General features: G+C 40.1%; 1 protein-coding gene across 1 annotated transcript in view; it reads left to right on the top strand.

Annotated features, from left to right (window-relative positions):
• Nucleotides 1-10,774, top strand: part of LOC128108920 (UDP-glucuronosyltransferase 2B31-like) — a 12,781-nt gene extending 2,007 nt beyond the window's left edge. Inside the window, 5 exon segments of the mRNA XM_052735923.1 lie at nt 634-782; nt 5,548-5,679; nt 7,675-7,762; nt 8,516-8,735; nt 10,495-10,774. Of these exon segments, the coding sequence (XP_052591883.1) occupies nt 634-782; nt 5,548-5,679; nt 7,675-7,762; nt 8,516-8,735; nt 10,495-10,774 (869 nt within the window).
• Nucleotides 10,775-21,639: the final 10,865 nt, after the last annotated feature.

Raw genomic sequence — 21,639 nt, 5'->3', positions numbered from 1 at the left:
TTGAGGTCAGCCAGGACTATATAGTGAGACCCTGTCTAAAAATGAAATCCTGAAATCTCCACAAATGTTTACACTAGGCATGGCAGCACACATCTGTAATCCTAGCAGTTGAGTTGAGAAAAAAAGAGGATCCGGAGTTCAAGGTCAACTTTGGCTCTATAGTGACATAGGGACCACCCTGGGCTCCATTAGACTATCTCAAAACAAAACATCATAAAGTTCCCATTTCCCTTAGAGGAGCACACATCAAGGTCCCAACACTAAACAGAACAAACTAGATGAAGAAAACCAGGGGAAATGATTCCCTGAGCACGACAGGCAGGATTCATAGATAATGGAATTGATTACACTTCAATGGCATATCTAGATATTTGGTAATCATGAATTTCCAAGGTGTTACAGATGTGTTGTCTTTTCTCAAGTCTCACACACATGCACACATACACACACACACACACACACACACACACACACACACACACACACACACACAAACATATTATATCCCAGAGATATAATTATAGACAACTCTGGCTATGTCATCAAAAGTGCTTTCAGAATATTCCCTGGCATACTCATCTTCACTTGACATTTGTCACCAGTTATACCTTCCCTGTTCTTATTCCTCTTCAGGAAGACCCACCACACTCATTGAGTCGATGGGGAAGGCAGATGTATGGCTCATTCGAACCTACTGGGATTTGGAATTTCCTCACCCTCTCTTACCAAATTTTGATTTTGTTGGAGGACTCCACTGCAGACCTGCCAAGCCTCTACCAGAAGTAAATATATTCCTGTCTGCTTGCTTCTCTCTTTTCCTTACATATTTGGCAGGAGTGATTCTATTTCATTCCTTCAGAATGTTTGTGTCAAACTCAGAGTGTCACAGGAATTTAGGTGAAGAAACTGGCCAGTAGAAATGAGTGTATCTATCCCCTCACAAGAGTCTGAACTTCATTTATGGAGCCTTGTGGGACTTCTGAAGACAGGAACAGTTAGAGTCCTACTCAACACAGAGAAAACCTCAGTGATTCACACAGAACATGCAGATAAGTTACAGGGACACTTCACAGTAAAGCTCCGAGTATACAGGGAAACAAAGTGTGCACAGGCTCACCCACAAACACCAGCAATTCTGCCTTGAAGACAAACTGTGAACAAGTGACAGAACTATGGAAATGTTACAGTGAGGAAAGGCCAAGTTGCCTGGCAGTAAAAGTAAAGAGCAGAGATGGAGCACAGGTAGGGAAACAGCTCTGTAGTGAGGAAAACTCAGCTCTATCTGGTCACTAAAGCCTGCCCTTAGTTAATGACTGCAAATGAATTCTGTAAGCCATAGCTTGATATCCCTCTGAAGGTACAGAGGAAGGCATTGTGATTTTAATGTAACACTTCATGATGCGCGAAAAGTGAAAGTTTTTCTGCTCTAGTATGAAATGTCTCTGGAGACCCCTTTTTTAGTTGTGTAATGACAGCAACATACAGTCTGATCTTACCCCAAAGACTACGTGTCTGTTTTTTAAAGTTAGTTAAGATGTAATTGAGAAATCCAAAAGTTGAGGGATGATTCATAAGTTCTGTGCAGGTCAGCATTGTTTACAAGCAACTCTGTCTTTACATTAAGGGATGGCAAGATCAGCAGGAGAGGTGGGAGGGAGGTAGACTGAGGACTTACAGGGTGTGCTGAGGCTGTCGCTCAGTAGCAGAGAGCTGGCCCCACATGCACAGTGCAAGAGAAAGGAATAAAGAAGGAAGGAAGCAGAGGTAAAAATGCAGTTTACTCATGATAATTAGGAATAATATAATTTGTATTGAAATTATAGGAAATAGTTTTCAGTCTTAATATTTTCAACTCTTTTGATACTTTTGGGATGGAAATTATTTCTCCAAAGCACTCACCTCTTCTCATTAGATGCTAAAATGCTGGGGATGCTGTGAATGTATTGCTCTGATTGATTGCTAAATAAAATGCTGATTGTCCAGTAGCCAGGTAGGAAGTATAGTCTAGGTGGGATAAGCAGAGAAGAGAATTCTGGGAATAGGGAGGCTGAGTCAGAGGTTGCCAGCCAGACACAGAGGAAGCATGATGTGAAAGTACCAGTAAGCCACAATCCACGGGGCAACTTATAGATTGATATAAATGGGTTAATTTAAGATAAAACAACTGGATAGCAAGGAGTCTACCATGGCCAAACAGTTTATAAGTAACGTGAGTCTCTGTGTGTTTACTTGGGTCTGAGTGGCTGCGGGCCTGGGTGGAACAGGAGATAACTCCAGCTACAACTAAATTTTCTGCGCATTTGAAAGAATAGATTTGACAAAATACTTCAAGGATACAAAATGCAGGCCTGCTAGGTGCTTGGGGCTTAAAGGCATTGGCAACAAAGCCTTTGAATCTGAGTTAAATCCTGGGAATCAAATGGTGAAAGGAATAAGGTAAGTCCCACAATTTTCTTCAGATGTCATACACATAATAAATAAATGTAATGAAGTCATTAAATTATACTAATGAAAATCATTAAAATGCACATTTTAAAATGTTTTGAAAGCTCAGTGGTACTGGCACACACCTTTAATGCTAGCACTTGGGAGACAGAGGTCGGTGGATCTCTGTGAGTTTGTGGCCAGCATGGTCTATAGTGTGAGTTCCAGGACAGCCAAGGTTACACAGAGAAACCCTGTCTCGAAAAACAAAACAAACAAACAACAACAAAAAAACACTTTGTGTATTCCAGAATAGCTAAGAGACAGGATTTGTAGCATTTTCAAACTAAAATTCTGAGTAATATGCAGTTGGGTGAATGTACTATTTACCTTGATTTAATCAGTATCAATTAAAAAAAAATCATTGGCATTTGTTTCACAATAGACTTATCAGAAACTGTACATAGAAAAGTAAGCATAGGTAATTATTATTCATAACAGTTTTGATTAAAGAAACAATAAAATGAATTTAAACAATCAAGTATTAGTTTTAAATGTATACTATATACATATATTACAATTATTGTATCAAAGAATGCTTAACTGATCTTGTCAAGTATAACATAAATTTACTTAGAAAATGTAAGGGGGAGAAGTAAATTTGACATTGTGCTATCTCTTAGGACTGAAGATTTAGATAACAGGATTTGTTTCCTAAACATATATATCCTGTTGTGGTTTTGTGTGTGTGTGTGTGTATTACATGAATAGAATAAAAAATAAATTAATTGCAATGTGTGTTTGTTGGAGTTAAACCCAGGGTCTTGTGCACCCTAAGCTCACAGTCGATCACTGAATGACATACCTACACTAAAACCATACATTTTTTTAAAAAAATCAGACATAGTATTGCATGGAGAGTATGAGAAAATCTTATTTTTGTTCATATACTTTTCTCAATTGAGCATTTTTATTATTCCTTTTAATTTTTTAGACTATAATTACATCACTTCTCCCTTTCCTTTCCTTCTTTCCATATTTCCTCTTTGCTCTTAAAAATTCATAGCCTCTTCTTTCATTAAATGTTGTTATTTACATATCAGTGTGTGCTCACATATGTAAATACATAAATACAACCTGCTTAGTCTGTATGTATGTTTTCAGGGCTGACCATTTGAACAAGAAGTTATGGAATGAAAAGAACTATGCAGGAAGTGAAAAATACATGAAGGATAATCAGGACCAATGTCAGCATTTGGGTAACATTAATTCAATAAGATTCTCTTAGAGCAGGGGTTCTCATACTTCCTAATGCTGCAACCCTTTAATACAGTTCCTCATGTTCTGGAGACCCCTAACCATAAAATCATTTTTGTTGCTACTTCATAACTATAATTTTGCTTCTGTTTATAAACCATAATGTAAATAATTTTGGACATATGGTTTGCCAAAAGGGCTATAATCCACAAGTGGAGAACAACTGTGTAGAGTATGGCTTCTGAAACCTGAGTGTGCATGAAATCCCATGACTAGCTGTGGAGCTCTTGGTATTTCATAGCTGCTGGGAAAGGGAGAGTCAGTTCTCTTTAATAATGTGATGCATGGCAGGTTGTCCACATACCAAGGGAGGCCCTACCCCCAGACTAGATGGGCACCACAAACTAGACTCAATGGAGAAAGATGAGAGGAAAAAAAGAAAAGTTCTCAAAGTTGAGAGGAAAAGAATGGGATGGCAAAAGGAAGAATTCTCAGAGGGGGGTGTTTTTGTTAAAATACTTTAAATGAAATTCTCTAATAATAAATAAAATATTGCTAAAAATTGAGTATGCAAAAAATGTACAAACACTAAATGCAGAGATAAACCAAAAGCCAAGTCCTAAACAAAATGATCTAAAATAAGAATGATATAATTTTTGTCTTAGGGTTTCTATTGCTGTGAATAGAAACCATGACCATGGCAACTCTTATAAAGGAAAGCATTTAATTGAGACTGGCCTACAGTTCAGAAGGTTAGACCATTATCATCATGGCAGGAATCATGGCACCATTCAGGCAGACAAAGTGCTGGAGAAAGAGCTGAGAGTTCTACATCTGGCATCAGGAAGAGACACTGGCACTCAGCCTGGCTTGAGCATCTGAAACCTCAAACCCCACCTACACTGATACACTTCCTCCAACAAGGTCACACCTACTCCAACAAGGCCACACCTACTAATAGTACCACTTCCAATGGGGGCCATTTTCATTCAAACCACCACAGTTTAGCCAAGAAAAACATTTTCAAAAGTATACAATTGCTTTCTCTGCATTTTTAGTGAAACAGACAAGCATACACACCTTCCTGCCAGCAAACACATATTTATGCATACATACATACATATACACATACTCTTGCACATGTATATACAGTAAAAGAAAGTGATCTCAAACAGGCAATGTCTTTCCAACAAAACTGACTAAGCTCTACTTAAAAACAACCACTACTGAGAAGAAAATGGAGTTTTCTATGAATGAAAAATAGATTTATGTACCATGGATTCCACTCCTGGGCATGCATATAACAAGTGATTGAAGGACCTCAAGCAGGTTTCTGTGGAAGGACAATTATAGAAGTAGCAGAAACCTAGTCAGCAATTTATAATAGAGTTTTGGTAAACAATAGAGGGTATATCAATACAGAGACCTATAACTAAGCCTTTAAATCCAGGCAAGAACCATAATGAAATCACATCAAGTAAAATATTACAAAAAATATCATAGTGGTCATCACATGTACGACATAGACTATTCAAAATCCTTGAAGCATCAAGGGAAGGTACAGCAACTAGGGACTGGGAAGGAGAAAGAGGAATTCAGAATTAATGCTACAAATCTTGTTTTTCAAGATGAAAATAAGTCAGGGCTATTTGTATGAAGAAGTACATAAATCTAACACAGAGAACTGTAACCTTATAGTTGGCTACAACTATACATTTTATATGTGGATATGAATAGTTTTTAAGAACCCACTACTCTAATCATTTCTAATGCTGCTCAGTTTCTTCCTATGGATGTTGGTGTCAGTTTCTATGCTCATTATTTTGTGTTGCTGCTGTTTGTGATGAGCTGATATTTCATTAACAGGAAATAGAAGACTTTGTCCAGTCTTCTGGAGAACATGGTGTTGTGGTGTTTTCCCTGGGATCCATGGTGGGTACCCTAACAGAAGAAAGGGCCAATGTGATTGCAGCGGGTCTTGCCCAGATTCCACAGAAGGTGAGATACAGTGCCTCAGTGTTGCATCCCCACTAAGATGGTCACATCCTGTTCAGGTGTGATGGCAGAAACCTCCTGTGTGAAACTGAAGCTGTCCTGAGAGCTCTAGCTCATGTCTGAAGTCACCTGTGACACAGAAAGACAGGGGACAGATGCCAAATAGTAGATGGTGTTTTTGATTAATAACTTTGTTAATAACATCGTGTTCAGAAAGAAAAACAGTTAACAAGAGTTTGTGAACTTAGTGTTCGGAAGGTATCATAGGCACATACATAGAGTCTGCTTTGTCACTTCCTCCATTGCCTTGGAGGAAAACTGGGGAGTACACACATTACAGTGTAATCAGACTGCTATTAAATTTTAAGCAGTAAGTGCACTGGCCCAGTAGCGATAAGCAGGCACTCAACATGGGCAGTGATGGGAGAGGAGGAACATCCTTGAAGAGCATGTTTTCCTCACCCAGAGGATCTAACTTAGTTCTGATCCCCTATGTCTGGCAGTTCAAAGTTGCCTATAAATCCATCAGGTGAGATCCAAAGCACACTTCAGGGCTCAGATGACACCCATACATACTTCCCATACACATGAACACACACACAGAGACACAGATACACACACACACACACACACACACACACACACACACATGCACACACACATACACACACACACACACACACACACACACACACACACACACACACACACACACACTTCCCATGCACATGAATATACACAGAGAGACACAGAAACACACACACACAGAGAAATACACACACTCACACACACAGGCAGACACACATACATGCAAATGCACTAACTTACACATAAATGAAAGTAAACTCTCATTTTAAAAATGGGATCTCTGCTATTCTGGGTTGTTCACTTTTCTTTTATCTTTATTTTTTTATCAGTGGTCCTAAACTTTCCTAATGCTTTAATACATATATTTCCTCATGTTGTGGTGACCCCCAACCATAACATTATTTTTGCTGCTCCTCTATAACTGTAAATTTGCTACTGTTATGAATTGTAGTATAAATATCTGATATTTCTGATGGTCTTAGGCAACATCTATAAAAAGATCATTCAATCCCCAAAGGGGTCAATACCCACGGATTGAGAACCATTGTTTGAGATGATTGTTTCTTTCCTAAGAACAGACAGAAAGAAAAAGTATGGATTTAGATAGGAGGAGACATAAAGATCTGGGTAGGGGTTATGGGTGAAGAAACCACAAGCAAGAATATGTTGCACAAAAAAAATCTGTTTTAAGTAAAAGAAAAATGTAAGTTTAAAAATTGGAATTGAGGTTGTAATGTCATATTCCTTTGTAATCTTGGCCAAAAGTGATCACCCCCATTTTAAAATGGACCTATGCATGGTATATTTATGTTGTTATTCGAAAAAAAATAGGTAAGACAGAATTTACTAGCCTCAGTTTCAGCTGGGGGACTAAGCCTGTTAATTCTAAAACCAGGAGAACTTGGGAACTTGCTCTTGAAGTGACCATGTATCACACTACAAGAACCTAATCTAATAAAATACCTATGAAAAAAAAGTAATCATAAGTGAACTAAATCAAATACCACGGACAAATGTTATATATGGAAATAAACTGCTATAAATATATATTAGAAAAACAAAACCAGATATATATTAGTAACATTGACGGATTGTTGAACTGGAATTAACATTCACACATTTCTTACCTCTTGCTTGACATTGCTGGACCTGCCTCTGTCTAAGTTGCAGTTGGTTAAATGTTAAGGTGGCCTGCTGACACCTGGATAAACATGAGAATAAATGCAGGAGAGTGAAGAGTGTTGCATCCTTGCTGTAGTAGTTCTTCATGGTTCCCATCATCCATCCTCACCTACTGGCTCTTTGACATTGGGAATTTATCACCATTGATTCTTAATCTATCCAGGAGTAAGTAGCAGGGGTAACTTGACATTTGATCAGAGTAATAAGAGGCTAGCTTCATCTTAACAGGTTCTTTGGCGATTTGAAGGCAAGAAGCCAGACACCTTAGGCTCCAACACTAGGCTCTACAAATGGATCCCCCAGAATGACCTTCTCGGTAAGCATCAGGAAACACCTGAGACATGAGGAATGGCTGCTCAACACTAATGCATTTATGACAGCTGTGATCTAGTCCTGGGGAGAATGCATACAAGAACTAATGGGAATTTTCTTCCAGTAACATTTGAGATGGGAGAATCTATTTTATCTCTGCTGTATTTACCATTCAGACACATGAAGTCACTTCTTCTTTCTGTCCACCTCCTATGTCTATAACTTACATCCACCATTTCCCCTACTGTAGGGGAATTGTATATGCCAGTGGGAATGGTATTCTTTCATTAATGACTCTTCATTTACTATGCTCCTCCAAAGATCCCACAACATGAGATGGTACCCCGTGATGATGTGCTCAGCCTTATTCCATCACAATGAGCACCCAACTGTTACAGTGTGGAGCCAACCCATCCAGAGCAGTGGCTTCACTGTTGCTTTAAGAGAACACACTCTCGTGAACCACAACCTGTGCTTACACAAGCTGTTTGCAGCACTTGGGAGGGACTCTGCCCTTTTTATCCATTGCACAAAATCATTCTGCTTCCATACTGCACCTCCTCTATGTGGACTACAATAATGCTCTGGGGACTTGCACTGTTCCTTGCTCTAAGACATGGAGGAATTCAACGCCATCCTGAAGTTATGATAATGATATCTAGAGAATATTTACCCTTTCTGTGCCTTTTCCCCCTGCCTCTCATTTTCTATCTCAGACTTATGATTAATACTTGCCTTTAATTTCTCCTCTTCCTAGGTCACCCTAAAACCAGAGCTTTTATAACTCATGGTGGCACTAATGGCATCTATGAGGCGATCTACCACGGGATCCCTGTGGTCGGCATTCCTTTGTTTGGAGACCAGTTTGACAATGTTGTTCGTATGAAGACCAAAGGAGCAGGGGTTAGACTGGACTTTCTCACAATGTCCAGTACAGATCTGGTCGATGCACTGAAGACAGTCACTGATGACCCTTCGTGAGTACAGTGATTTTGTTCAAGATGGTACTGGTCCAGATAGGTTCTCTCCAAGGTCACAGTAGGATTCATCTGATCTTTAGTATAAGTTTGAAAACAACAACAATATAAAACTTATTCTGTCAATCAAGACTGCAAACTATCCCTGTTGATTTGCTGTACAAGGAGTTAGTTTAGAATAATTTGATGATTGAAAGGACACAATGTCTCCAAAGATGATCAAAAAAACAAATGGGATATTGAAGCTAAATTTAAAATATTTCAAATCAATGACTAAAATTTCTGAAACTCTTATTCTTTGTTTAAATAATCCTTACTCATTGACCAAAGTAGAATAATTATGCATATATTTACACATGTTTGTAGATATATATGTATAATATGTAATGACCAAATAAAACACTTACCATTTCCATCTCCTTAGACATTTATAATTTTATTTTTGTCAGTGTGGAAAGTCCCCTCTTCCACATTCCACAAGTTACAGGAAGACATGTAACTTGTAATTCAGTCACTGACTCACTACAGAGTGCTGTCCTGCTAGCCAGTGGCAGGATGCATGTGTTAGCTGATGTCTCTCTATCCCCACTCACTCTCTCCATTCCTAGACTCCGGTTACCACTGTTCTACACTCTCCTTCTATGAAATCAGCTCTGCAGTTTCCACACAGTGGTGGTTGTACAGTGTTTTCATTTAGGGCCTAGTTTGTATGACTTAGTATAATATCCTGTGATTTCATCCTTATTATTATAAAGACAAGATTTCCTTCCTTATAATTGTTGAATAATATTCAACTATGTGTTCATACCACATTTTATTTCTCCATCATCCCACAATTCCACTTCCTAACTCTCATGGCCAGGGCTGCAAAAACCATGGACCTTAAGGGATCTTTTTGATAACTTGTTTCCTATTTCTTTAAAAAGATTCCTGATAGCAAAACAGCTAGAACCCAGAATAACTGTTCAGGAAAACCATGCTCTTTTAGTAGCTACTGTACTGAATTAGACTCCAGCATTCACTTCTGTTAGTAATACTCATCCTCCTGCCATTGACCAGCCTGTAAGCCTGACTTTCAATTCCCAGAAGCTACATTATAAGAGCAGATAACTGACTCCCACAAGTTGTCCTCTGCCCTCCACACATGCTGCATGGTACACGTCACACCCTCAGGGCCCCATAGAGACACACTTAGAATGTGGAAGGGTAAAAAATAATTGACAAGTACCACATCCTCTGCATCCTTGTCATTCCTGTGCTTCTGCTGCTGTTAGAAGCACTAGGGGTTGAATTCACACCCTGGAACAATCTAGTCAAGCAAACAATGAGCTGCATCTCAGCCCTTATGTCATCTTTTGTAAAGTATGTCCCTTTCCCGCCATTTACCCATTTTTAATCATTCATAGCATTTCTATTGAGTTTACAAAGAATTTTGGCACAGTTTTTTCACAAAAGTATCAATATATCATCTTCAGACTGGGTTGAACCACCTACCTTGCAGTGTTTGAAACAGCTTACTAATATTTCCTCTGCTGGAAAGATTTACTTCCCCAAATGATTTCCCATTTCAGTTTTGGAAAGAATTTTTCAGAAAATGCCAACCTTGAGGCAAACTTTCAAACATGTCCCCCCCAAAAAAGCACACTATATCTACGGCTAATCTCAGGAATGTACTGAGTCTCGTGATGCTTTCCCTGAACCTTCCATAGGCTTCATGCACTTAAGTAAACTAATTGGTTTTCCATATTGGTATCTTTAGCTATAAGGAGAATGCCATGAGGCTATCAAGAATCCACCACGATCAGCCAGTGAAGCCCCTGGACAGAGCCGTCTTCTGGATTGAGTACGTCATGCGCAACAAAGGAGCCAAGCACCTTCGTGTGGCAGCACATGACCTCACCTGGTTCCAGTACCACTCTCTGGATGTGCTTGCATTCCTGCTGGCCTGTGTGCTGACTGTGATGCTCATCATCATGAAGTGTTGCCTCTTTTGTTGCCAGAAGTTTGCTAAAGCTGGAAAGAAGAAGAAAAGGGAGTAGCTGAAGTGGGGAGGACAGACACACAGACTTTCCCCAGTGCATCCCGGCAAGAGATGCTGTGATGGCAGGGTCCTTCATCCTGTGACAAGACAGCTTTTCAGTCTTCTTTGTCAAGTCATAGGATTTTTTTTTCTCCCAGGGAATTAATAATGCTTCTGCACTTAATTGTATTTCAGGTCAGTGATAAAATTGAAAAGTAAACAAAGTTCAATTGAAATAGTCAACATGAGTGGGCATAGGAATTTTAGAAATTCATTTTTACAGTTTTAAAGTTATACCAAACAATACTATGGCTGGAGTGATGGCTACACGGGTAACACACTTGTCTGTCCAGACATCCTCCCTTATATTGGATCTGCAGAACCCATATGAAAGCTGTATCTAGTAGCATCTATAACCCCAGTGTAAGCAAACCAGGAGATGTGAGGCAGAGACAGAGTTGTGTCAAGCTTGCAAGCCAAGGAGCCTGCTGTTCAGCAAAAGATACCCTGCCTCATAAAGTATGGAAGGAGAAAAATAACACTGGATGTTGTACTCACACATCCCGGTGCTTGCCATGTCATAGGTGCGCCCCCACTCTCAAATGAGCACACCCATGTAAAATACACGTTTACACACTTCAAACACACACACTCTAAGGAATGAAGGGGGCTCAGAGGTTGTTTGTGGATGCAAGATCACTAAGAAGCCCTCTATGCTATCAACATGGTTTTGCAAGTATTGAACAAGTTTTCACTTTACTTGTTGTAGACTTTGGAGTATGAATTTCTAGGTAAAGAGTTCAGGATTGGAGCTGTGTAAAAATCCTGATGTTACATTTGTCTTTGGGAGACCAGTATTGGTGCTGGTCTCATGCTAGGCACGAAGCCTCTGGAAGACCTTCTACTTAAGAGTCTACCAAGATTGCACTCGGGCTAGAGAGATAGGATCGGCAGTTAGGAACACCAGCTCCTCTTCCAGAGGACCCACATTCCATTCCCATCACCCATATGGTGGTTCACAACTCTCAGTAACACCAGTTCCACGGGAGCTGATGCCCTCTTCTGGCCTGTGTTGGCACTGCATTCATGTGTTGCAGAGACAAAGTAGACTGCACACGTACACATAAAAAATAAATAAATATTAAGGAAAATACTTGGTTTCATGAAAGGAATTTTATTTCCACTTAACCCTTTAAAAAGAATAATGAAATTGCCTCATTACCATAATTAATCTTTGGGAACAGATGAAGGTTTCAATTTTATGTTTTGATAGCACAACAAAAATTCAAAAATGTATGTTCACTATTTTAGTGTGTAGCTGTGTATATGTGTGTCCCTTTTTATATATTTACAGAATATAATTTACCTATGTTCTTCACATTTATGTTGTGACTTCCGTATTTCTATAGAAGATGTTTTGAAATAATAACTATGTGCTGGGAAGATCGCTCAGTGGTTAGGGTGCTTGCTGTATCAGAATTAAGACTTGGGTCAAGTTTCCATCACATGTGTGGAAACCAGGCATGTTTGTGGGGATGTCTATAACATGCTTCCTGGGAAGGCGGTGAAACAGTTGGATCCCAGAACTTACTGGCCACCCAGCCTAAGAGAAGTGGCCAAACTCAGGTTCAGTGATATATACTGTCTTTAGTGAATAAGATAGAGGGTAAGAGAGCAGGCAAGACACTGGATGTCCTCTGTCTTCTGCATACACACATTAGTGCATGCATACATATTCACATGCCTACTCACATGGTATAGATATATGCAAACACAAACATACACACACACACACACACACACACACAAACACACACACATATAATAGACATACACACAACACAGAGAGAGAAATTATGATCAATACTCCATAACCTATAATTGTAAAAATCATGTGTGATGGCCAATCTTAACTGTCAATTTGCATTTAATCAACTAAAACCCAATCTGTAGGACACAACTATGAGGGTTTTTTTAAATTAGATTAGCTGAGGCAGATAATCCCACCCTAAGTTTAGACCACACCTTCTTCTGACAGCCCACAGAAAACAACATGGACAAAGGAAACTTTGGATTTTGGCTGCTTGCCCTCATGCTTGTTGGCAGGTTTATCAATACTTTCAACTTCAGGATTCCAGTATAGACTGAAAACTAACAACTCTCCAGGAATCTTCCAGGATACCAGTGCCAGATTGGGACTGCTGACACATCCAGCCTTGTAGACTAACTACCAGATTCTCAGCTTTTGTGTCATTACAGAGGCCCTGTTGGACTACCCAGACAACGTTGAACCAGTCTAATCTAACATATAAATATATAATAGATATAAATCAAATATCATACATAAACTTCTTCTGACTTCTTCTATGTTCAGAAGCTAAAACTGAAATCATTCATCTTTTCCTAAATGGCAATTATTAGAATGAGGCATGGGCGTATATACATTGAGTCTATCAGTTCTGTTCCTTTAGAGTACTCGAGTCATACAAATTGTGGTACCAATTTCTGTCTTAGTTTGCTTTCTATTGCTGTGAATGACAGCATGACTAAAAGCACCTTGGACAAGTAAGGTTTCACTTTTGTTCATAGCTCTCTGGTTAATCTATCATGGAGGGAAGTCAAGGAAGGAACCAGGAGGCGGGAAGTGAAACAGAGGTCACAGAGGAATACTATTTACTGGCCTGCTCACCCTGCTCCCGTATGTAACCCACAACCAACTGTCCAGGGTTAACAGCACCTTCAGTGAGCTGAGGATCCCAACATAAATCATCCATCAAGAAAATGCCCAACACTCTTGCCTAGAGGACACTCTTACACATTCATTTTCTCAAATTGAGGTTTCCTCTTTTCATATGCGCCTGGCCTGTGCCAAACTGACAAAAATAATTCTAAAGGAATAGAAAGCATTCTATGATATTGTGCACTGTGATGGCTAATCTGATAAAGGCACTTTCCTCCAAGCCTAACCACCTGAGATCAATCAATCCCTGGGACCAACATGCAGTAAGAAGATAACTGAGTCCCACACAACTTTTCCCACCAGAAGAGTGCTATAGTACACACACACACACACACACACACACACACACACACACACACACACACACACAAACACTATTTTAAAAGTTTTGAAGAGTTGGACCCACAGTACCCCTAGTTATTCTTGTGGAATCCTTCAGCTATTTCTCCTAGCCCATCTCCATTCTTTTGTGAATCCCCAAAGTCCTGCAGAACTACGGTCTACCTGGAACTCCACACATACTACACACTTGGCTGGAACCCAGATAGGCAACCTAGCCTTGTCAGCCTGGATTTTGGACCTGCATACTGCCTAGCCACTCCTGTCCCATTTCCATCCTCTATAAACTCACTGCAGTTCTGGGCCAGAAACAAGATACCCTAGTTCTTCCTCTGTTGCTCTTTGTGACACCAGAACCAAAGTCCTGATTAAGAGAACTCAGTCAGTTCCCTTCCCTAATGATAGCCTATCACTGGCTGCAGGGACACATGGAGTTGGCCTGGTCTAGCTGTTTTGATAGGCATGCATCATAGGTTTTTCGGGTTAAAATCCATGGCTCCTGGGGCAATCTGTGCATTTCAGTTTCTGAGAAGCCAAGGCACTTCCTCAGGCAGTGAAGCAGTCAGATCACCTTGTGTATCTCTATGTTCTTTAGAAGTCAGCAACACATATAGATTTGACAGGACACAATTATGCTTAGACATTTATCTTACGTACCCTGTACAGCTTGCAAAACTCATTGCATCCTGGCAGCTACTGTGAAAATTAAAGCATTTCTATGTCAAATAATATCATCAATAGTACAAAATTAACTGACAAGTCATAAAGCTGAAGAAAACATTTTCAAATCCTATGCTGAATAATGGATTTAAGCATTGTAAAATGAAATTTCATACCGCTACAATATGGACAAAAAAAGCACAAACCTAAAGGAAATGGATAAATATATACAATGCACTAAAGTTAAATCAAGATCAGATAATCAATTTGAACCAACCCATAACCCCTAGTGACATAGGCACAGTAATTAAAGGTCTCCAACCAAAAATACAAGAGCTATATGGATTCAGCTCAGAATTGTACCAGCCCCTCATGGAAGAGTTAATGCCAATACTTCTCAAATTATTACACAAAATGGAAACTGAAGGAGAATTGCATGATTCATTTTAGTATGAGGCCACAATCACTCTAATATCAAACCACAAAAAGACACAACAAAGAGAGAGAATTAGAGAACAATTTCCCCTGTGAATATAGATTCAAAAATTCTCAAGAAAATCTAGCAAACAGAATCCAAGAACACATCAAGATCATCCACCATGATCAAGTAGGCTTCATCTCAGAGATGCAGAGATAGTTCAACATACATAAATGGATAAAAGTAATCCACCAAATAAACAGACTGAAAGTCAAAGGCACATGATCATCTGTTAGATGCAGAAAGGTTCTTTGACAAAACTCCAACATCCCTTTATGATATCAATTATGGAGAAAGTAGAGATACAAGGTACATCTGTAATATAATAAATGAATTAAAAAATACCACAGCCAACATCAACTTAGATGGGGAGACACTCAAAGCATTGCCACTAAAATAAGGAACAGGACAAGAATGTCCTCTCTCTCTCTCCATATCTACTAAATATACCACTTGAACTCTAAGTTGGATAAAGGGGATACATTGGAAAGGAAGAGATCAAACTATCTTTATTTGTAGATGATGTGATTTTATACAGAAAAGATCCTAAAAATAAAACCTGGAAAATTCTACAGCTGATAATCACTTTCAGCAAATTGGTGGGATAAAAAATTATCTCAAAAAATTCAGTAGCTTTCTTTTATTCAACTGACAGAGACTGATATTGCTAAACCACAGCCACTCAGACCCAACCAAGTAAACACAGAGACTTATATTGGTTCCAAACTGTATGGTCGTGGCAGGCTTCTTGCTAACTGTTCTTATAGCTCAAATTAATCCATTTCCATTAATCTATACCTTGCCACATGGCTCATGGCTTACCGGCATTTTTACATGCTGTTTCTCATCATGGCGGCTCGCAGTGTCTCCCTGACTCAGCCTTCCACTTCCCAGCTCTATTCTCCTCCTTGTCCCGCCTATACTTCCTGCCTGGCCACAGGCCAATCAGTGATTTATTCATTGACCAATCAGCAACACATTTGACATACAGACCATCCCACAGCAGACTGAAAAAGAAATCAGGAAAACACCTTTCAAAATAGCCTCAAAAAATAAAATTAAATGCACTATCTTATGTGGTGATATATTGTGTCCCCCAATATATTGTGCATCTTAATAAACTTATCTGGGGTCAGAGAACAGAACAGCCACTAGATAGATATAGAGGCCAGAAAATGGTGGCACACACGCCTTTAATCCTATCACTTGGGAGGCAGAGATCCATCTAGATCTCTGTGAGTTCAAAGCAACACTGGAAAGAGCCAGGCATGATGACTCATGCCTTTAATCCCAGGAAGTGATGGCAGAAAGCAGAAAGGTATGTAAGGTGTGAAAACCAGGAACTAAAGCTGGTTAAGCTTTTAGGCTTTTTTTTTTTTTTTTTTGGTTTTTCGAGACAGGGTTTTTCTGTGTAGTTTTGCGCCTTTCCTGGAACTCACTCTGTTCCAGGCTGGCCTCGAACTCACAGAGATCCGCCTGCCTCTGCCTCCCGAGTGCTGGGATTAAAAGCGTGCGCCACCACCGCCCAGCGCTTTTAGGCTTTTGAGCAGTGCAGTTTAGCTGAGAGGCATCCAGTCTGAGGAAACAGGATCAGCTGAGGAACTGGGGAAGAGAGGAAGCTGTGGCTTGTTCTGCTTCTCTGATCTTCCAGCATTCACCCCAATACCTGGCTCCAGGTTTGTTTTTATTAATAAGAACTTTTAAGATTCGTGCTACAATCTTAATATCTTGTGGAAACTCTAATTAAGCAAGTAAAACACTTGCGGAAAAAAAAAAACTTTACAACATCAAAGAAAGAAACTGAAGATGAAATGGTGTCTCATGGTTACAGACCAGTAGGATTACTATAGGGAAAATGGTCATTCTACCAAAATATTCTGAAGATTCAACGCTATCCCCATCAAAACTCCAACACAATTCTTCAAAGAATTTGAAAGGACAGTTTTCAACTTCATATGGAAACACACACACACACACACACACACACACACACACACACACACACACACACAAGTAAACAGGATAGCTAAAACAATCCTGAATAATAAAAGAACTACATGAGGTATCACCATCCCCACTTTCAAGTGGACTATAGAGCTTTAGAAATACAGACAGCATGGTACTGGTATAAAAGCAGACACATTGATCAATGGAATTAAATTGAAGACCCAAACACTAGTCCACACACCTGATTTTTGATGAAGAAAAAAAAAACAGCATCTTAAACAAATAGTGCTGGCCTAACTGATTGGTTGCAAACAGAAGATTGCAAATAGACCCATATTTATTACCACGCACAAAACTCAACTCCAAATGGATCAAGAATCTAGGCATAAAGCATAATATCTGAATCTCATAGATGTGAAAGTAGGGAATAGTCTTGAATTCGTTGGCCAAAAAAGGACTTCATGAACAGAACACTGACAACAAGAGGCACTAAGACCAGCCCTTAAAAAATGGACGTCATGAAACTGGAAAGCCACTTTATTATAAATTACAACACCAATCTGGCAGAACAACAGGCTACAGAATGGATAAAGGTCTTTACCAATGAGACATCTGATAGGAGGTTGATATCTAAAATGTATAAAGGATTAAAAAGAAACAGAACTATTGGTGAAATTATTAAGGTCACTCCACGTAGTTAAAAGGAGATTTATTTAATGGCGTAACTTACAAATTAAGGGATAGGTAGGTTGTGGGGCCTGGGGAAGATGTATCGCAGTCCAGCGGTGTTCTCTGGAGCTCTCCTTGGTCCACCTCCACCGTTCAGGGTCCTGGAACAGAGAGAGCTCTGGCCCATCCAGATCTCAGGTCTCCAGGTGCCTCCCTTGGCCCCGCCTTGTAGGCGTGACAGTTGCTGAAGTCTCAATGGGGGTTGGAACTTCCAGATCAAAGCTGGAATGGCTACCTTCTACATCTCCCCCTTTTTGTCTAAATAAGAAGGTTCTAACCTAATACAAGACTATATACAAAGGAATGGTTATCAAATATTGTCCAGGAATAATGAGAGATAATGACCTAGATAAGATGGAACTACAACCAATGCAATCAATATCAAGCAAGAAACACATACTAAAATCCAGAGAAGTATAGAGCATAGGTAAATGGCATGTTACAAAGATCATTCCAAAAGGTTTCCTATCCTAAAGAACCTGAATCTAATACTTAATATGTTCTATTTAAGATATTATATATATATATGTATATATATATACATATATATATATCTACTAAGTTGTAACTATAACTGCTAGTCTTCAATCCCATCAAAGACCTGAGAAGGAATATAATGGTACCTGAGAAATGCTAGATGGATGCAAGCAACTTTCAGGAATCTTGCAAGAGTAGACCCAGACAGCTGGCAGCCTGAACAGTCACCTAATGTTTCTCAGCATTGTTGGTGCATTCAAATTGGCTACAGGCCTAGAGTAACTGACAGACCATTTTCAGAAGCAGGAATTCTGAAAGACCATCTTACCCTGTCTTGGCAGAGTACAGTGGTCGCTTTCCTTGTGTCCGGCTTGTCCAGAAAGGACAGCATTGCATTCATACTGTCAGCCATTGAGGCAAGGGCAGTTCTTTGCCCAGTAGGCCATTTTGTGCCAAGAAGACAAACTTCCAAATGGACATGTCTTAGAAACCCAACATTGTCTCGGGATCAAATTGGTGCAGCCAGGAGCAATGTGTCTCACGTCAACAGAATTCTAAGTTATTTAAATGCCATATTCTCTAGGTCTCTCCACGTAGTTAAAAGGAGATTTATTTAAAGGCATAACTTACAAATTAAGGGATAGGTAGGTTGTGGGGTCTGGGGAAGGTGTATTGCAGTCCAGCAGTGTTCTCTGGAGCTCTCCTTGGTCCACCTCCACCATTTAGGGTCCCAGAATAGAGAGAGCTCTGGCCCATCCAGATCTATGGTCTCCAGGTGCCTCCCTTGGCCCCGCCTTGTAGGCGTGACAGTTGCTGAAGTCTCAATGGGGGTTGGAACTTCCAGATCAAAGCTGGAATGGCTACCCACTGCACAGAACATCAAGAAAACAAATAAACAATTGAACATGGGTGACAGAACTAAACAGAGAATTCTCAAAAAAAAAAAGATGAAACACAAATGCCTAAGAAACAATTAGAGAAGCATGTAATAGCCTTTGTCATCAGGGAAAAGGAAGTTCAAACTACTTTGAGATTTCATCTAAAAACAGTCAGAATGGCCAAGATCAAGAATAACCAAAAGACAGCTAATGCTGGCCTGGAAAGGGGAATATCATTCACTGTTGGGAGGAATTCGAACTTGAATGGGGGACAATGGAAGTCATTCCTCAAGAGCCGATTACCTGAAGATTTAAATATACCAAAGGATTCAACATCCTACTATGGAAACACTGGCTCATCCATGATGTTGCTACTCTATTCATAATAGCCAGAAACTGGAAACAGCCTAGATGTCCATCAACAGATGAATGGATATTAAAATATGATGCATTTACACAATGGAATATTATTTGGGCTTTAAAAATGAAAAATAAAATTATGAAATTCATAGGTAAATAGATGGAGTTAGAAAAAATCATGTTGAGTGAGGTAATCCAGAATCAAAACACAAATAAAGACAAAAAAAGTATGTATGTTAGCATTTAAGCCTCCAATAGACATGCTACAATGTGTGAAAACATAGAGGTCAGGTACAGAGTGAGAGACTAGGGGGAGGAGAGGATCTCCCAAGGAAGGGGAAATATAATATATAGTTATGGAGAGACAGTGGAAAGACTGAAACAGAAAGATTAAATGAGGAAGGATTAAAAGAGGTTGGTATCTTAGTTTGGGTTTTTTATACCATGATCATAGCAACTCTTATAAAGAAAACATTTAATTGGAGAGGCTTGCTTATAGTTTGAGAGGTTCAGTCCATTATCAACATGATGGGGGGAGCATGGCAGCACACAGGCACACATGGTGCTGGAGATGAGAGTGCTACGCCTTGCAGGCAACAGGAAGTCAACTGACTGTTACACTGAGTGAAGCTTGAGAACAAGACCTCAAAGCCCACCCCCACAGTGACACACTTCCTCCAACAAGACAACACTTCCTAATAGTGCCACTCCCTTTGGGTGCCATTTTCTGTCAAACCACAATAGGGAGTAAGTGATGGAATACAGGGAGGGACAAGAAATCAAAGGACCATTTGTCTGGCTCTATGGAAATCTTCTACTGTTGAAGCTTCTTAAAATATATAGAAATATGAAAGAAATCTAAGTGGAATTACCAAAGCATTGGGGAGACTAGACATCTCCCAGCACAAAGAGAAACTCCTGGTGTTATGAATGGATTACATCTAAATGAGTTGTTGGCCAAAGGAGCCCCATGGAAACCCTCAAACAACTCTGACTATTGCCAAGACTATTGATTTCTCCCCATGAACTGATGGTAAGGACCTATTGCTGAAGACCACACTTATTTAACTCATTGAAAAATGGAGAAGTTGAGCTAGCATCTACCTAGAGCCTTCCTCCCTACTGTCCAATGTTTATGGTACTGAAAGGTACTCTGCAACCTATCAGAGGAGAAAGATAACCACCAACTCAGCTATAAACTCTGAAATCTACAGAGGTGACCTGCCAGCATGACACACTAGAGCAACAGTGGTACAAATGTGGTGGGAGCAACCAACCACTCTGATTGGAGTGACAGTCCACTCCATGAGATAGAGAACCTGGACCTAGATAGGCCGTGGGCCTAGGGAAAGTCCACATGCTACAATTCTGCTAAAGGAACATAGGAATAAAATGATCCCTAATGATATTTTTCTATGTCCATAGATCTTTGCCTTGCTCACCTATCATCAGGGAAACTTCCTCTTGTAGTGGATGAAAACTAATACAGAGACCCACTAGATAATGTGTAGAGAGTGAGAGACTTTGGAACACTCAGTCCTGAGTGTAATAAGATTGTAAGACATCAAAAAACAGTGCCTCCAGACACAATAGGAAACTAGTACATGTAAATTTACAAAATCTCCCTCATCCCCCTCCCATAAACACCTGAAGCTGGTTGGGGAAATGGCCCTGAGGTCATAAGGGCAAGAGAGCTGTCCCTGTCTGCCACCAGCTGCAACACTCAGGAGAGCAGGCCCTGTATCTCTCCTAGGCAGCACAATTGAGTAGATCCTCTTGTCAGAGGTAGGGGTGAGCCAGCCCTGAAGTTGTGAGCATGGGAGAGCTGTCCCCATTACTCATCTGTCATGTCGCAGTATGGGCAAGAAAGAGATAACCAATGCCTCTGCCTCCCATGTGTCTGCCACTCCTCCCCCATCAACTCCTGAGGCAGGTGGGAGAGCTGACCCTGAAGTCATAAAAGTAGGAGAGCTATTCCTGCTTCTCATCTGGTGCAGCACTTGGGAGACTGGCCCCTATTCCCTGCCTGGGCAACACAGTAGAGCTTTCCCTGAAGGTGTAGGTGTGGGATATCTGACCCTGAGGACATTAAAACCAGAGAACTAGCCCTGCCCCTTGCTCATCCACTGTGAATGATGAACTCACCAAGGCAATGCAGGAGAGCTCATCCTGGTGGTGAGGACAAGGGAGAGCTGGAGGGCTGACCAACCCTGCAAATACCCAGGCCCAGAACCAGGATTATGGGTTCACCCATCCCAACCTTCACACCATCTGTG

The sequence above is a fragment of the Peromyscus californicus genome, unplaced genomic scaffold, assembly GCF_007827085.1.
Source record: "Peromyscus californicus insignis strain IS unplaced genomic scaffold, ASM782708v3 Scaffold_13__1_contigs__length_99412109, whole genome shotgun sequence".
Taxonomy (NCBI): Eukaryota; Metazoa; Chordata; class Mammalia; order Rodentia; family Cricetidae; genus Peromyscus; species Peromyscus californicus.
Note: the sequence above shows the minus strand (reverse complement) of the source record. Positions and strands in the feature narration are given on the sequence as shown.